The sequence below is a fragment of the Mastomys coucha genome, unplaced genomic scaffold, assembly GCF_008632895.1.
Source record: "Mastomys coucha isolate ucsf_1 unplaced genomic scaffold, UCSF_Mcou_1 pScaffold12, whole genome shotgun sequence".
Lineage (NCBI taxonomy): Eukaryota > Metazoa > Chordata > Mammalia > Rodentia > Muridae > Mastomys > Mastomys coucha.
This window is the reverse complement of record NW_022196894.1, coordinates 49883775-49901296: the sequence shown is the minus strand read 5'-3', so window position 1 is coordinate 49901296 and position 17522 is coordinate 49883775. Positions and strand designations below refer to the sequence as shown.

The 17522-nt window shown below is 36.3% G+C and overlaps 1 protein-coding gene across 2 annotated transcripts in view; it reads left to right on the top strand.

Annotated features, from left to right (window-relative positions):
* Window positions 1-17522, top strand: part of Alcam (activated leukocyte cell adhesion molecule) — a 196296-nt gene that overhangs the window by 131092 nt on the left and 47682 nt on the right. For both annotated transcript variants that reach the window (XM_031364062.1, XM_031364063.1), the window contains exons 2-3: window positions 13353-13453; window positions 16379-16598. In XM_031364062.1, coding sequence (XP_031219922.1) covers window positions 13353-13453; window positions 16379-16598 — 321 coding nt within the window. The remainder of the gene's footprint in view (window positions 1-13352; window positions 13454-16378; window positions 16599-17522) is intronic.

Sequence of the window (17522 nt, the reverse complement as noted above, 5' to 3'; positions counted from 1 at the left end):
CACACTTTTACACTTTGCATTCACGCTTGAAGCTGGGAATAATTTGAGTTTAGTTTATCAGGAATGGGGGGGGGAAGTCACAGAAATGTGATTTTCTTCCTACGACTTTAACTTATATGGAAAATTTTCTGATATATATTGATTAAAATCATGTAATTTACACAAATCTTAGTTTGGGGAATCATCCAGCAGCTCCACCAGCTGTGTTGATCAACTTAATAAATACCTTTTAACCTTTCTGATTTATCATGTTTGATTACACAGCTCCATAGCCAAGAAGGATATAGGAAATGTAAATTAGGATACATGAAGAGAAAGCAAGAAAGAGCAATTTTAACCAATGTAGATATTTCTCAAACCAACTCAGATGCTTAGTGTGAAATATGCAAAATGCAGTATCCCAAACAAGATTGTTCAACCAACCCAGAAGCAGATATCTACTGAGTTGATTAGGAACCCCATCATTCCACTTGTTAGCCTTGGTACTTCATTAACTCAATAATAAAATAAAGTTCTTTATGTCTGTTATTCCAATGGGGTTGAACCTAAAAATTTTCGGCATTTCTAAAAATGCTAATGCAATACCACAAAACAAGCTCTTATTAGTGAATGCTGTCTGAAAACACTGGTGATCTTATTGTTTAAACCTCTTTGGGATATATTTTTCTAAGGCACATTAAGGACTATTAAGGTTATTAGAAGTTTGGTGTTTGGGAGTTTGACTTGGCTATCAAGGAGACCTTTGACTTTCTCCTATCAAGATGCCCTTTGTTGTCATGGTTTTACAGTATTTGAAGAAAACAAAGTTAATCATGTCATAATAGATGTGAACTCTTTCTGAAGACAGACTCTCTTAAATTCCAGAAGTTTCCATTACTTCACATGATGCACTTAAAGTCCTTTGTGAAGCCTTGGAGCTGCTTTCTGTTGGTGGTGTTTATGTGAATACAGTACCGCTATTCTTCTTGCTAAAGTAATTCAACTGTATCCACAATTTCAAATTATTTACATGGTAAACTCTACAGGGTTTCTATCCATTGACATAGCAATGATACTCCTAACTAGTTAGACCTAGGGTTTCCTGCTGAGAAAAATGCCTAAATGATTGTATTATTTAAACCCTGAGTGTGCTCAAAAATAGGTTATTTTCTCTTCTTCTTTAGTGCAAGTAGTTTAAAAAAAGTCTCCAGGACAGGAACAATCTAATGTGAAAAAATGAATTGAGGGAATAGACAAATGTAAAGTAACATTTTGTTCATTATTTTCATTATATTGGACAAGTTTCTAACTTCAGAATTATTTTTATGCAGCATCTTAAAGATGTAGCATCAAGTTTAGATAATTAGAAGGATAATAAAAAAAAATTAGCCTGTAGCCAGTTCATGTAAGTTTCTGAATCGCATACATAATTTTTACTTTTATCATGAGTAACATGCAAAATAAAAGAAAATAGACTTAATCATTTCTCCTATTTGTTTTCATTCATCATGGGAATTTACATTAAAATAAAATTTAGATTTCATACTTATAATCTAAATAGTTTGATTTACTGTATACCTCTTCCCACAAAGAAACAGAGCAAGAAGCATTTTTAAGTGTTTAAGCTGGTTAATTATTTAAGAACCTGTGCCTTGGTACACTGGCATGGCTCTCATTGCTTATTCAAAAACTCATCTCTTAGGAATGAGTGATGACTTGTAACACAAGGATCCCATTGTGACACAAGCATCTCAATCCCTTTCACAGAATAAAGCAATGTGTGGAGTTTCTGAAGAAAAAAAAAAAAACAAAATATTAGAGCCATTAGTAACATTGCAAAAGTCAGTTCAAATCTGTTAGTTTTCTTGTGTGTACATTTTAGTCCATTAAATAATTTCCAAGCTAAATTAATTTTATTTGGTGTGAGCATTTTACAACAATCCTTTCATATCCCCACAGTGCTCGCCTTTCAAATCACCACAGTCCACACATTAATCAGCACAGTGCTCCTCGCTCCACACTCTAGAACCAGGTTCTTCTTTCAGAGAACAGTATATGGAGTTCTGGAAGCTTCAACACAGAGAAAAGATGTGGGCTAATTGATGTTACAGACTCTCTCTCAGTTTTGCATAGATGGATTTCAACTTGTACGTTATTTGAGGATAGGATTGAGACTGCGTCTCCTACAGCCCAGGCTAGCCTAAAACTTACAATGTAACTTGTTTCATCCTAGATACATCTCCCAATTTCTTGGATTATACATGTACAACACCCTGTCAGGACAGCTTAAACGTTATGAGTGTGTTTCTCCAAACTTTAGAGTGTTTCAGAAAATTTTAAAATAAGACACTGGGAATTGCCATCAAATAGCTGTCAGGTTAAAGAAAGAACTAAACAAAAATACTTACATAATAAAGAAAAATAGTATATTTGTTCTCATTGCTTCCCAAGGTTTTCATAGAGATAATTATGTAAATAGATGCTTTTTTAATATTAATATACATTTATGTTATTTCAGTGTTCAGTATTTGCAGTAATGTATATACATACATATATATATATGACTGTATATACATGTGTACACTATTGTAGAACAGATTTCCAGTAATGGAAATGCTAGACACTTGTATGTTTGATACTAGCAAATTATGCTTCTTTAAGTTCTGCTCACTTAGAGTGAACTTCAAGTTTCTATTCTTCATCTGAGTTACTTTTAGCTATTTGATTTATCATTTACATCCTCTTCCTATAAAATATATACTTTATTAATACATAATCTAAAATATTTTTGAATAGTATCTAAGAGGGCTTATATATGCCTTAAATCTTATTCATGGATGCCAAAATTAAGAAATTATGACAAGTACAAAAAGAATTACCTCCTGGCTGAAAGTCCAGGAGACAACTCTCTATAAAGGAATGGTTCACAAGTGACTTTTTGTTTGTTTCACTGTTGCTTGTTTGTGTCTTTCTCTGAGGATTCTTTTGTTGCCTGTATTTCTTCGTGTATGGTTGAGGCTTTAAGGTCTTTTCCCAGTTCATTTTGACTTGCCTATTGTTGTTATCCTTTTTCAGCTCATATTTAGGCAGTCCCGTAGATGAAACTTCATGGGTGTAGCTCCTGAAATTACTAGAAAACATAATTTTACAACAAACTTCCTGAACCTCTGGCTCTTCTTTTCCTTCTTCCACAATCCTCCTGAACCTTCATGCAAGGCTGAAGGAGTTGCTTTGTGGGGGTATTAGTTGAGACTGGGATCCCCAAATCTGCACTTTGATTGGTTGTGGTTTTCTATAATGGTCTTTTTCTGCTGCAATGAGAAGTTTCCTCTCAGATGGATGATGACTACACTTATCTGTGAGTATAAGGCCTAAAATGAGAGAGTAGTTAAGGATTATGCTGATTTAATAAGGTGGTAGCTGTAGGTTCTACAAGATGCATGACTTCACCTCCGCAGGGAAGAGCACATCCTTTCTTTATCCAATATCAAATGGTTAGCTCTGAAAATGTGTATACAAATAACATTATGAGAGTGAGAAAGTTATATTTTGGATTGTTTGTTCGTGTGTGTGTGTGTGTGTGTGTGTGTGTATGTGTGTGCACGCGCGCACGTGTGCATGTGTGAGTTATCACATGTAAAATTAATTAGTGAAAAAAAGTGGCGATGAATTTGAAAGAGGGCAAGGAAGGATATGTGGAAGGGTTTGGAGGAAGGAAAGGTAAGGAGAATTTATGTAATTATACTATAATCACAAAAGTTATTTTTAAAATGTTGCTTTTGGTTTTTTTCTAAATAAAATTCTTAACTTGCTCTGAGTAAAATGTCAGTGCAAAAGCTGATGACAAAAGAAAGAAGAAAGTAAAGTAATGATCTCTACTATCTTATTTCATTATATTAGAGAAGCCTTATATGACTTGTGAATCTGGAAAAGTGCCTGTGTTAGGACATGTTCTTTGTGAAACTGAGTATCTGTTCTATAGCAATTAATAAAAAAAAAATGCATCTGCCTTAAGAGATGAAACCATGTCACCAACACTTCTTGCTGCTCTGCCTCATGCACCTCTCAGGCAGTCTGTTATCTCCCACTTACGAAAATCTTCTTTCAGTATTCTAGTCCAATGGAATTTCCTCTAAGGAGCTTCAAACAACAACCCCAGGCTCATAGTCAGGATTCCTTTGTCACATTCCTACAGCACATGCTTTAGTTGTTCTTCACCTCCTGTTAAGGAACCAGCCCCCTCTTTTCATTTATATATTTCCTTCATGAAGCACACCTAGCATTCTGCCTGACGTAGATGCCTACTAAATACCTGATGCTGGGCTAAATATATGAGTAGGCAGACCTCTTAAAGGATGCATGGAAAATCCGATAGAATGGATGGGACCAAAAAAATGCTAGAGAGAGAGAGAGAGAGAGAGAGAGAGAGAGAGAGAGAGAGAGAGAGAGAAGGAGGAGGAGGAGGAAGTGATAGGTCAATACCTTTAATAGTGAAAGAATCCCAACTTACCTACAGGCCAGTCCACATTTGCTCATGACATATATGCACAGGTAGACGTAAAAGATAATATCAGCAGAGCAATGCAAGTCCCGGGACAATATTTTGAACTTCATCTATGTGGTCCTGTCACATAACAAGGATTATTATGTTGACCTATAGTCTGATGAAATGATGACTACTTAGAGTGCTATAAACTGTCAATTTTGCAAGTAAAATGAAGAGTGCACATCTTAAAATACAATCTCAGAAACTAATACTAATTTATAGTTTAATGGGATAATCGTTTCCTTCCACACATTATTCCACAGTGACCTGATCATTACTCTAAAATATCTACTGTGATGTATTTTTAATTACAGGAAGTGGAGAGGGAAGGGAGGAGAAAATTCCTATTTTCTTATTCACAGGCATAACTCAGTTGTATATGAATGATAAGATGTGACACTTGTAATAGCTAACACTGAAGATGAATTTTGAGCAAGAATTTCTGATATCCAAAGACCCAAGTCACTATCTAAGTACACAAGTTAGTCGAAGGAAAATTGACAAAAACAATGGAGAAAGGAGGAAAAGTTCTTCACTCTAATTGTCAAAATGACATTAGATCTTATCAGATGTTCTCCTCCATCCATCATCCATTGTAAATTTACACACATGAACATACACACATGTATATTTGACTGTGTATGTATATATTGACAATTAATTTGCATGTATATGTGACTGTGAAGAAAAATCTTAAATTCTACTTCAATGTGATAGATCAGTTATCAGAGCAATTCTAAGATGGAAAACTAACAGTGACTGAGTCATAAAAAAGTAGGGTTGTCCAACACATTCAAAGTGTGAACTTCACTCTACCATTAAAACTCTGATATTTTGTTATATTAATTAAAAATATATGGAATGTATGGTTTATAATTCATTCATGGTATGATGTATACTGTCCATGATTTGTGAATGTTAAAAAATTGTCATTTCTATAAAAAGATTGGAAATCAAATTCTAAAGTCTACAATCCACTGTAATGCAATAGTGTAGTATGAAACATTTAAGTGGGGCATTGAAATTTGATGGAAAGGAAGTGTTTCTGTATGCCACTTCTATCTCTATTCCTCCACCTGAATTCAGTCATTATTTTTGTCCTACAGTAAGATTTTCTTTTGCTTCAAAAAATTCTTCCCTGAAAACCACTGTTTTATTGGAACTAGTTTTGGTGGGTGGAGATGGCACATGTCTACTTTTTCTTTATTAATTAAGTTATTTGTTTACTTGATATCCCTCCTCCCTTCTCTTCAGAAGAGGGGAGGCCTCACATGGATATCAACCAGCATTAGCATATCAAGTTGCAATAAGACTAGGAGTATCATCTTTTGTTGAGGCTAGACAAGGCAGCTCAGTGGAAAGGGAGCCAGAGGCAGGCAACTGAGTCAGAGACATCCCCTGCTCCTGCTTTAGGAGTCCCACATGAAGATCCAGCTGCACAACTGTTACATATGTGCAGAGAGCCTAGTTCTGACCCATGCATGCTCCCTCTTTGACAGTTCAGTCTCTATGAGTACCTATGTGCCCAAGTTGATTGAACCTGTAGGTTTTCTTGTGGTGTTCTTTATACTTCTGGCTCCTTCCTCCTCCTCTTTCTCCTCCTCCACAGGATTTCACAAGCTCCACTTAATGTTTGGCTGTGGGTCTTTGAATCTGTTTCCATCTGCTGCTGCATGACACCTCTCAGATGACAACTATGCTAGACTCCTATCTGCATTCATAGGGGAACATCATTAATGGTGTCAGGGTGGGTTCTCTCATGATATGGTTCTTAAGTTGGGCCACTCATTGGTTGGCCAGTGCCTAAATTTATATTTCATCTTTATTCCTGAATGGCTTGTAGCCAGCAAAAATTGGAGGTCTAAGAGTTCATGACAGGGCTGGTGTCCTAAATCATTAGAAATTTTGCCTGGTTACAGGAGATGGTCAGTCCAGGCTCTTTATTCGCCATTGCTAGTAGTGTTAGCTAGGGTTACCATCATAGATTCCTGGGACTTTCCATTGTCCTAGGTTTCTAGCTTTTCCAGACATGCCCCCACAATCCAGTTGTCTCTCCCAGTACTCTCTATATCCATCCTCCCCAGACTTCATCCCTCCTGTACCCATCCCAAACCCTTCCCCATCCTGTCACCTCCCTCCATTCACCCCCAAAGTCTAAACTATTTCCCCTGCTTAGTGAGATTCAAGTATCCCCACATTTGTTCCTCATCATTATTTAGTTTCTTTGTATCTGTGAATTGTAGCATGGTTATCCTGTACTTTATGAGTAATATCCACTTACAAGTGAGTACATACCATGTTTGTCTTTCTTGGTCTGGCTTACCTAACTCAGGAAGATATTCTCAAAGTTCATCTATTTCACTGCAAATTTCATGATGTCATTTTTAATGACTGATTAATACTCAATTCTGTAAATGTACTACATTTTCCTTATCCATTCTTCAATTAAGGGTCATCTAGGTGGTTTCCAGTTTCTGGCTATTGTAAATAAAGCTGCTAGGAACATAGTTGTGCATGTGTCCTTGTGGTATAGTAAAGCAACTTTTGGGTATACACCTAGGGTTGGTATAGCTGGGACTTGAGGAAGATCTACTCCCAATTTTCTGAGAACCCCAAATTTTCAAAATTGTGTAAGTTTGCACTCCCACCAACAATGGAAGGGTGTTCCCTTGCTCCCCGTCCTCTCCAGCATGAACTAGCTGTTGAATTTTTTTATCTTACCTATTCTGAGGCATTTAAGATGGAATCTCAGACCCTCTTCGATTTACATTTTCCTGATGACAAACAATGTTGAACATCTCTCAATTGCTTTGTGGCCATTAGAGATCTCTCTGTCAAGAAGTTACTGTACACCATTTTTAAAAATCAGATTATTTGGTTTATTTATGTCAAGAATCTTGAGTTCTTCATATACTTTAGATATCAGCCCTTTATTAGATGTGGACTTAGTCAAAATCTTTTTCATTCTGTATGCTGCCCTTTTGTCCTATTTATGACATCCTTTGCTTACAGAATTTTGTCTTTAATCCTAGCACTTGGGAAGCAGAGGCAGGTAGATTGCTGAGTTTTAGGCCATCCTAGTCTTCAGAGCAAGTTTCAGGACAACCAAGGCTATACAGAGCTACCCTTTCTCAAACAAACAAACAGAAGACAAAATAACAGTTTCATGGAATGTAAGAAAACAATAGTTACAACTTAGCCCACATTTCTGAATGAATAGGGCTTGGGGTAATTTTGCATATGAAATGACAATTATCACTTCTGTAGGCTTTGAATTTTCATAGAGGGAGGAGTACTGTCGGAAATACCCCAATAACCTCACAAGACAGAATCCAATCCTCTTACAACTAACGTAGCTCCAACCTAAAATGTCAGATGTAACCAACACTGCTATAAACTGATATTACAAAGTATTGACACGTCATCTAAGCTGCTCGCATCCTATTATTGATATGTTAAGGGAGCTCATCCGCTCAGTTAAGTATCAAAGTCAACCGACTAAGCACGAAGGTAGTTTTCAGTAACAAACATCTTTCTACCTAACCCAGACACCAGCAATTTGTTCAAGTAAGTGTGAAACTATAATTTAGTTCTTACATCACAAGCTCTGAACCTATTATCATTCAGCTTAACCCTTTCAATGCACCAAAGAGAGCTACAAAGCACAGTGAGTGCTTCTAAGGACACTGATGCTATTAAAATAGCAGAGCAATAAATAATAATTATACATGCTAAATTACAGCATTCAGAAGTATACTGGAACTGCATCTAATTCTGTCCTCTGTACTATTTTGTTTCTGCTTGCAATGTGAGAGAGGAGTCTGAAGTCCATCAATAATATAAAGAGAATCATTACTCTGACCTTTAGAATTCATTTATATAGAAAAGTCATTTGCCACCAATGTGATAAAAATCATTACATTCATAATTATTTCTGATAGAAATAATTACAATTCAGTATTTCCCTTTTGATATCTGCTTTAAATTATTTGCTTTAGAAATATACAATTATAGTTAGTGGGCATTTTATGCTCAGGATTTTTTGAGGTTTTTTGTTGTTGTTGTTGTTTTTTGGTTTTGGTTTTGGTTTGTTTTTTTTGTTGTTGTTGTTTTTGGTTTTTTTTGTTTTTTTGTTTTTTTGTTTTTTTGTTTTTTTGAGATGCTATGTATCAGCATTATCTGGTCAGGAAATCTTTTAAAAAAATTTTATTACATTTTACTTACTTTCCAGTTCTATTGTTATGGTTTTGAGGGTTGTTTGTTTGTTTGAATGTTTTTTGGATAATAGCACTTTATAAAAAGTACTTTAATTATACCCTGCTTCTCACTCATAAAAAATTAGGTTATTTTATGTCAGGACATTTTGCAAGCTATTGTGTTTATCAAAGTGTCTTGAATTGGCACATTTCATACAGTTCTAACCCACTTAAACTGCATGTATAGGCAAGACATGGGCTGAGTATACAAGCACTGAGTACACAAGGGCTAGGAATGGGATGCTGTTGGTAAATGCTTATCCTGCATGCATGAGAGCCTAAGTTAAGAAGAAACTGTAGCATAGCTCATGAGTGCTTGTAATATCAGTACCAGGAAGGGAGGATGGGTATATCCCTTGTGCTCCCTGACCAGCCAGTCTGCCCTACTTGCTTAGTTTCAGTCTAGTCAGAGATAGTAGCATCCTAAAAAGATGGGTGGCACCTGAAGAAAGACACTGGAAGTTGTTCTTTATCCTCCAGATATACACATCCATTTACACGGAGATGCACATGCAGGCACAAATACATATATATGTATGTATATATATATACATATATATATACACACACATGAATATAGATGTTCATATACATATTGTGCACATCCACAGTCTACTATGTTATGTTGATGTTATGTTGTATGCTCAGACTCTTCGTGGAATATCTGACAGACAGTTTATATTTCTAATAGTGCCAAGTAATCTGTAGAGCACAAAATTCAATAATTTAGTTAATGACTATTACAGGAAGAAAACTGCAGGAGAATTCAAGTAAGCCGAACTCAATTTTCAGATCTGGTAGTTTAAAGATAAAAGGCTTTTTCTTCTACGAGAGGTGCAAACAGAATCACTCAGGGTGACAGGTTTTTCCAGGTCTTGCTGCCCCTTCTTAGACATCTCTAGGAGTTAGGACTCTAATTCATCACCGAATCACCATGGTCTTTGTAGTTACTGTATCTTTAGGAGGTTAGGCACCTTAGCTCTCCCGCAGAGGCACACCTTTCATCTTACACGCAGATGAACCAGGAAGTCATATGCACTTATTAGAAGCAAGTTGATGACTGTAGCCAACTCGAAAATGGATCCCAACATAAGCACTATTATGGCTCCTCATGTGGTCCAACGTACTTACCTTTTTCTGAGTGCGTGGAACAGAGATCCTGTCTCTGACTCTCTGTCTTTCTATTTTGTCCCTGTTTCTGTCATGTGTCTTATTTCCTTGGCATTTCCTCTCTCATTAGAGTCCTGTCTTAGCTGATTTCAATTTGGCATTGTCACTCTAAGACGCGACCCCTGAGTTTTCAAAACAGTTGAAGCGCCAACACTTTGATTTGTGGGCTCGCGAGATTAAAGGGGTAGTTTCTCTTACCGTTTGTAAATCAGAGAGCAGAAATAGTTCTTAGTCCTGCTGGAGAGGGAATGGAGGCTTCCATGAACTACCATGAAATGTTTTTGTTTTTAGTTTTTGTTTTTTTCTCCTCGTGGCAGTAAATAACATAGGAGGGTAAAATCCATGTTCTCTGCCTATGCAAAATATATTGCCTTTATAATATGATGAAGCAATAAGAATATCTCAAACTTCCATTGTTATAAATTATTTGTGGTTTCCAAATATATTAGATAAGTAAAATGGAAAGGATGTCACACATTCAAATGATAAATCATTTTACTAAATTTCTTAACTGTCAGAATACGAAGTTTAAAAATGTGTGTTCTTTTCTCTGCTGCAATTGTGCTCTGATCATGACAATAATACAAGATACAGTTCAGATTCATGCAGCTTTAAAACCTGTCATAAAATCTGGCATATGTATAGAACATTAACCTTCCATAAGAATGGAAGAGAAAATAGTATCTAGGAAGATCAATGATCAACATTTTGGAAAAGGCCTTTGCTTACTTTTCTTTAGGAAAGATTCACATCAAGGAATTCTGAGATTTCTGCAAACTGCATTGCTTGGTCCACCTTGGAATCAGCACCAATTGTCAAAAGAAGGTGTTTTTTTTTTTTTTTTTTTAATGGGAGCCGATTAGCAGGGCACAAACTGACACAGATGAAGGTGAAGTGACAACTCACCATCACATTCAAGTGCTTTATTATAAAAGATGAAATCTCAGGTTTCCTGTGGCTTTGTTGATCTGTATCTATGCTTAGCCACCATTAAAATACATACTCAAACTCCCACATTCAGGAACCTGATTTAGAACACCAGAGCTGTGTCCTGATTAGAACAGCCCATTCAATGTTAATATTCATGGTAGGGGCACACATTAAAAGTCCAGTACTTAGGAATCAAAGGTGTTAAAGGACATCCAGAGACCATGGCTCACTGAATCAACTAGGCAGGGTTCACATGGGCCCACAGAGATTGAAGCAGCAAGCACGGAGCCTGCATAGGTTTGCACCAGTCCTCTGTGTGTGTTATAGGTAAGCTTGCTTGATGGTTTTGTGAGATCTCTAACAGTGGGAGCTGGTACATCTCTTTTGTATGCTACTGAGACTCTTTTGCTCCTATCAGGCTACCTGGGCCAGCCTTGGTATGAGGGCTCTCACCTTGTCTTGTTGTATCTGGTTTTGTCCTGTTTGGTTGTGGTTTTGGAGGCCTGTACTTTTCAGAAAAAGAAAAGGAAGAAGAGCGGATCTGGAGGAGGTTGGGGAGCTAGGAGGAGTGGAGGGATGAGTAACTGTACTTGGGATATATTGTATGAGAGGGAAAAAATCTATTTTCAATTTTAAAAAAATAATAAAAGAAAAAAGGAAGTCCAGTATTAGAGTTGATGTGCTCACTTGCCTAGCATGCCTGAAGCCCTGGATTTAATACTTAGCATTGCAAAACCTATGAAATAAAAACTAGAGTAAAATACTACTTATTCTTTTATGATCCTCTGATATCCAAAGGTTTAATGTCAAAGGCAGTAATAAATTCAGCATGAGGAAAACAAAATTATGGGAAAGTTTTAAGGTTATTTTAACAGATCCTGGGTATATGATGAACAATTTTATATATTCTTTCATTTTTCAGATACCAAGTGAAAATACAGTCTCATTGCTTCTGCATACTATCCTGTATCTTAACAGTGGTTAAAAAAAAGTGCTTAAACACTTTGTACTACATATTTGCTTCTTATATTCTTGTTCCCAGAGACGTGTTTAGAGAGGAAGTAGCCTCTTGACTAATTGAATTTTAGAATGGGAATTGTGTCACCTTCCTTACTTAGTAACATTAGTGATTTCTATCCCGGTGTAAAGCTTTTATGTGTACTATACAGTTGATGGGTAACAGTGAAGGTGCCATCCATCTGCTGTTCAGAACGTCCCAAGATGGTTTTCTTCATTGTGCGTCGCAGATTGCCTTAGCTTTACCCTTTAGCACCACCTGCTGGACGAAATAACATCTGCTTAGGCTTTTCCCCTGCAGATTAAAATAGCCCCTTCCTGCGCTATACCTTCCTATGGCAGTCCTTGATGGGAACTCACACGCGAGCTTCTAAAACCTTAAAGAGCTTTGTAAGCCTAATAAGTTGAAGTAGCTCAGATGCTTCCTTGCCACTATTGCTAATGTAAATATCAAAGTGGGTTTTTTTTCTTTTTAATTAGCACCTATGAGTTTTATGTATTTACAGAGTAGGATGTGAGTGTCTCTATGTACACATAATATGTTCTGATGGAATCAGGGTAATGGGCACTTCCGTTTTTTCATATTTGTAAGCTCCTCTCATTCAGTTCCTTATAAAGCATATGGCAAGCCTATTGTGAACTATAGTCACACTGCTGTGCTCTTCAGGACCAGAAATTATCCCTCTTACCTGTTTTTTGTTTGTTTGTTTTTATCATCCTTCTACCCTTCCCTATTCCCCTTCCTCTTTTTAGGAAATTTTACTGTAATTATTATTCTAATTTCATATTGTCCTTTTGGGGGATGAGCGTAAGATTATTTGTTTTTCTATGTCTGTAAAGCCTTAACGTTTTCAAAACTCCATGGTTATGAACAGATATTAAAAGTATTTTACATTCTTAATCAAAATTATTCTTTTCACATTTTAATTTTTTATTACTTAGCTCAATGAAAAATGTTTCCTTCTTTTCTTTTATTTTTTTGTATCAGATTAACAAACAATATTTTAAATTTGATTGATTCCCCAATGCAGCAGCTAACCACTTTGTGAATAACTCTTTGTGAGGAGGGGATTTTTTATTATAATTTTAGCATGTTAATATTTTATAAAAAGTTAAAATTTAGTGTGATTTTTTGTCTATAAACTAAGCTACTTGAATACTAGATTTTCTCCATCCCGATAAAGTTGAATTTTGTTCTTACTTGAGCTATTTTTTAGACCTTGACACTTAATTTTAATTTTCAAAGGGATAAATTTGATAATCGGTTCCATGAAAATGTATTTCAAGCTATTTTAAGATCTTTGAACATGTTATTTTTGGTACAGCTTCATGTTTCCATGAAATATATTCCTAATAAATACAGTCAAGAACATAATCAGCTTGTAAATTCTCAGGCATTTCTCTGCTATAGCTTCAGGACAACACTCAAAATCTCTTTTCCCTTTTGCCCAAAGGCCTTGGATGGTACACTGTCAACTCAGCCTATGGAGACACCATTGTCATGCCTTGCCGACTCGATGTACCCCAGAACCTCATGTTTGGCAAATGGAAATATGTAAGTGTGGGCCTCCTGGGGCTTGATGAGCTATCTCCAGTTTTTAAAATAAAATCCTCTCTCTCTCTCTCTCTCTCTCTCTCTCTCTCTCTCTATCTCTATCTCTCTCACACACACACACAGTATGTGAGAGTATGTAATACTGACATAATGGTAATATTTATCTATGCATTTTTATATAGAAAAATGTAATGTGTTAAATATGCCAATAAAATTCATGCTTATTTAACTAGTGCTATTTTAAGTCAATCTAATAATTTAACAGTTATAGATCATCTTTATTTAAACTATCCATCTGTAAGTGTCACAGGGAAAGACAAAGTTCTGGAATACTATCAGGGGAGTGTGGAGTACAGTTCTATGGAGGAGATCATTTTCTCTTCACTGGTTTCTGAGGGATGTAGTTACTGCAAAGGCTAGATGGACCCATACCTTAGAGAACTCAGCTTCCCATGGGAGCTGGCCATCAGCTTTGTTCCTGTTGCTGAGTCGTCTTTGTGTGGATATTACAGATCAACTGTACATTTAACTGCTGATTTTATCCATTGCTTACAGTTAAGTTAATCATAGAATGTCAGATAAAACAGTGCAGACGTGTCTGGAAATGGAGAGTAGAGATTCCGGAAGGTGGGTGTGGGTGGTAGTTGAGTTAACAAAGATTAATGCCTTGGTTGAACACGGATCAACAAAAGATGCCTTTGTGGTACAGTTTCCCAAGGCAGGGCCACAAAAGACTTACAGCATTGAGCACGGTTCAAGTACATAGACACTTCCTGAAATACAATCGCATATTTCCCTAGTCCCTGAATATTTGCAGATATTTGCATAAGGAGAACATTGTTGGTTACAGGATGATTTATTAACTGTTTGTTTATTACAACATTTCTCAGAGTAGTAGTTATGTTTAAATGCATTGTGAATTGTGTGAGACCTTGGTTGGATTCATTTGTTAGGTTTATTTGACCACAAACTTTTTTATATAAAATATCTCCCATTAAAAAAAAAATGTTATACTAAATACATTTTGGTAAAAGTACCTAAGCTTGCACTCAAGGGATAAACCAGCATGGCCATTTAAAATGTCAGCTCCAAAATTAGACCAATGGCATCTCAAGTCTTCTATCGATAGGTTAATTAAGCATATTTTCTTACTATGAAAATGAGATAGATATTTTCCTCACAGTGTTGTTATGAGGGTTAAGTGATTAATTCATAGCAAAATACTTACCAGTAGCAGTACTTGACTGCTAAGTACAGACTTAAGAAGTCAGCTACTACAACTGTGGGGTTCGCCTCCCCAATCACACTGTGTGTGTGTCAGAAGAAAACAAAAGTAGGTGATACATCACACTGTGTCATTAGTATGTGCTTGTTATCGGGTCACTCCAGGTCATTCTGAACTCTTCTTGTTCTCTGTAAATGCAAAGGAATGGTGCTGAGGAAAGAGTCTGTTTGAAATCCTCAGGTTCCAAGTCTTGGAATCTACCATGTAATGTCCTCTGGAACAAACTGACCACCAAAATAAATGGAATCAACTGAGAGAATAACAAACTCGTGTGATAATAGTGTATAGGGACCAGATTCCACACAAGCTGAATTTGCCACAATAGTGCTGGAAGCCAATCAATAAAGGCTATTTTCAAATTGTTAGCTAAGCAAAAAGCTCCAGGAATAAATTAATGAGATGCATTTGAGTGACTCTCAAGTCAGTGTTGATTTGCAGAAACACTGTGCGTGCTCTAATTTAATGTTATCAGCTGGAAGAAGACAGAAGGTTTGGAAAAATTGAAAGTGAGCAAACATAAAGAGAAGATAGTTAGATTCCCCCATCACTGGAGACTCCCCATGGGTGGAGACAGTAGTTGTCAACCGCTCCCAAGTCTACCCTTCTTCATGAGCATCTGCCACAGTGACTGACACAGAAAAGGAATCTCACCACTGTCAGGATTACTGCCGTGTACTCTGAGAGCAGCCACGCTGCCCTCAAATCTCTGTACTAGTGAGGTTCACTGGTGGGGACCTTAGGAAGCCATCCTCCAAAACACTACTTTTATTGGATAATCCACAAGTGAGACTAATACTGTAAATCTAATTTACAAGTTTGTTATGAATGTTATACCCACTAATCACTTCACAGATAACCTAGAGAAAGCATCCGCCGTGTAATTAAGTGCTACAACATTAACGATTATTATCTATTGCAAAGAGAATGAGTGTGAAAACCTAAAGTATTCTGATAACATATATCCCACAGTAAAGGAACAACTGTAAAACTGGGATAAGATTAAAAATTTAAGACAAATATTCTTGATATATTTACATATGTGCATACATACATAAGAAACTAAACCTTTTGAATTCCTAAATAAATTTTGCAATCACATCTAATCGTTACTTAAAAATGAAACCAATCAAACTAATAAGCTTTATAGAATCTTCGTATTTGCTTAGATTTTAACCATGTTTCTTCATACACTTGGTTCTCAAAGCCCTTGTTAGGTAAATAATGGGGGATAGTTGGCCCTTATCTTAGACTAACTTGCTTCCTAGGTAAGTGAATTTTTGTGAGACTAGAGGGAAAAGGCACCATATGGACCAGTGGTCTCAGTTCCATTTCCTATGCCACATTGCATCTTACACTGAGAACATTTTCGTGATACCTTTCAAAGTAAGTTTTAAACCTTAGGTGTAACACTCAGGGTTTCAGTGGTTAATTTCAGGGAACCAATAGCTTCCCTCCATGTGAAGTGTGGTTTTTCTTACCATCAGCAAAGATTTAAGTGACACTGATACCTAAAAGCCATCACACTTCAACACCACCAACAACGAAATTCCATATAAAATAGCATGGCAAAGGGAATTATATGATGCTGAAATACATGAATTATGTGTATTGTCAACGTGTCTTGTTGTTTTGACTTTTAGGAAAAGCCCGATGGGTCCCCAGTATTTATTGCATTCAGATCCTCTACGAAGAAAAGTGTGCAGTATGATGATGTTCCAGAGTACAAGGACAGACTGAGCCTCTCAGAAAACTACACTTTGTCTATCACCAATGCAAAGATCAGTGACGAAAAGAGATTTGTGTGCATGCTAGTGACTGAGGACAACGTGTTTGAGGCACCTACCCTAGTCAAGGTGTTCAGTAAGTAGACTGCAGTAGATCTGTGAAGTGGGGTTGGTGGTTGGTGTTAGGAGGTGTTCTCCAGATAGATGCTAGAGTCTCTGCAATGCCTCTTCACAGGCAGTGAAGAGCTCTTTAACCTACTTGTGCATGCTGCCAGTGAGGGAAATATGTCTGGCATTAATGGGTGATGCTCAGAGAAGAGATAGAACAATACACTGTTTTGTTTGCCATGTAACTTTTCCTCGGATATGAAGTGCCATCAGTGACAACTCATCTGCCCTCTAACTTCCATTGATTTGTTCAAAGGAAAAAAATAATAATCTTTATGTAGATATAGGATACATGCATACTCATGCATATCATACAAACATATACACAGTAGAGTGAATCATATGAAATTGTCATTTTAATATATAAAAAGGAAAAATACAAATTGAAGCTATTCTATGATCTAGAGATCTAAGAACTTAATTTGTATATATACATATATGTAACGTGTGTGTGTGTGTGTATTTGTGTGTGAGCAAGCATTTTCTGACCTTCAATGATTATTGGTTCAATCTTTAACCTGTTCAAACAGTTAATAAAATTTTCCTAAAATAATAAAGCTCAGCACACTGAGAATGTGAATAGGATTACAAAGGGAATACACTAAAAAATATAAAGTAGGGTTAGAAGAAAAGAGACTAGTAGAAGAGACTCAACCTAATTACTATAGTTACCATGACACAGTAACTTTACCTAATTATATATAGTTAATGTAACTGTGCACATAGCCAATAGCAAATGAATGCCTTGCAATGTATAATTAAGGGAGGTCTTCTTTTAAGATTCGAATAAAAGGTCTTACCTCAGTTACATCATAATGTTTCAGAAACTACAGGAGGAAAAAGCAGGTCTCAAATATTTCAGAATGTCAGTCTTGCTTAATTAGAAAAAAAA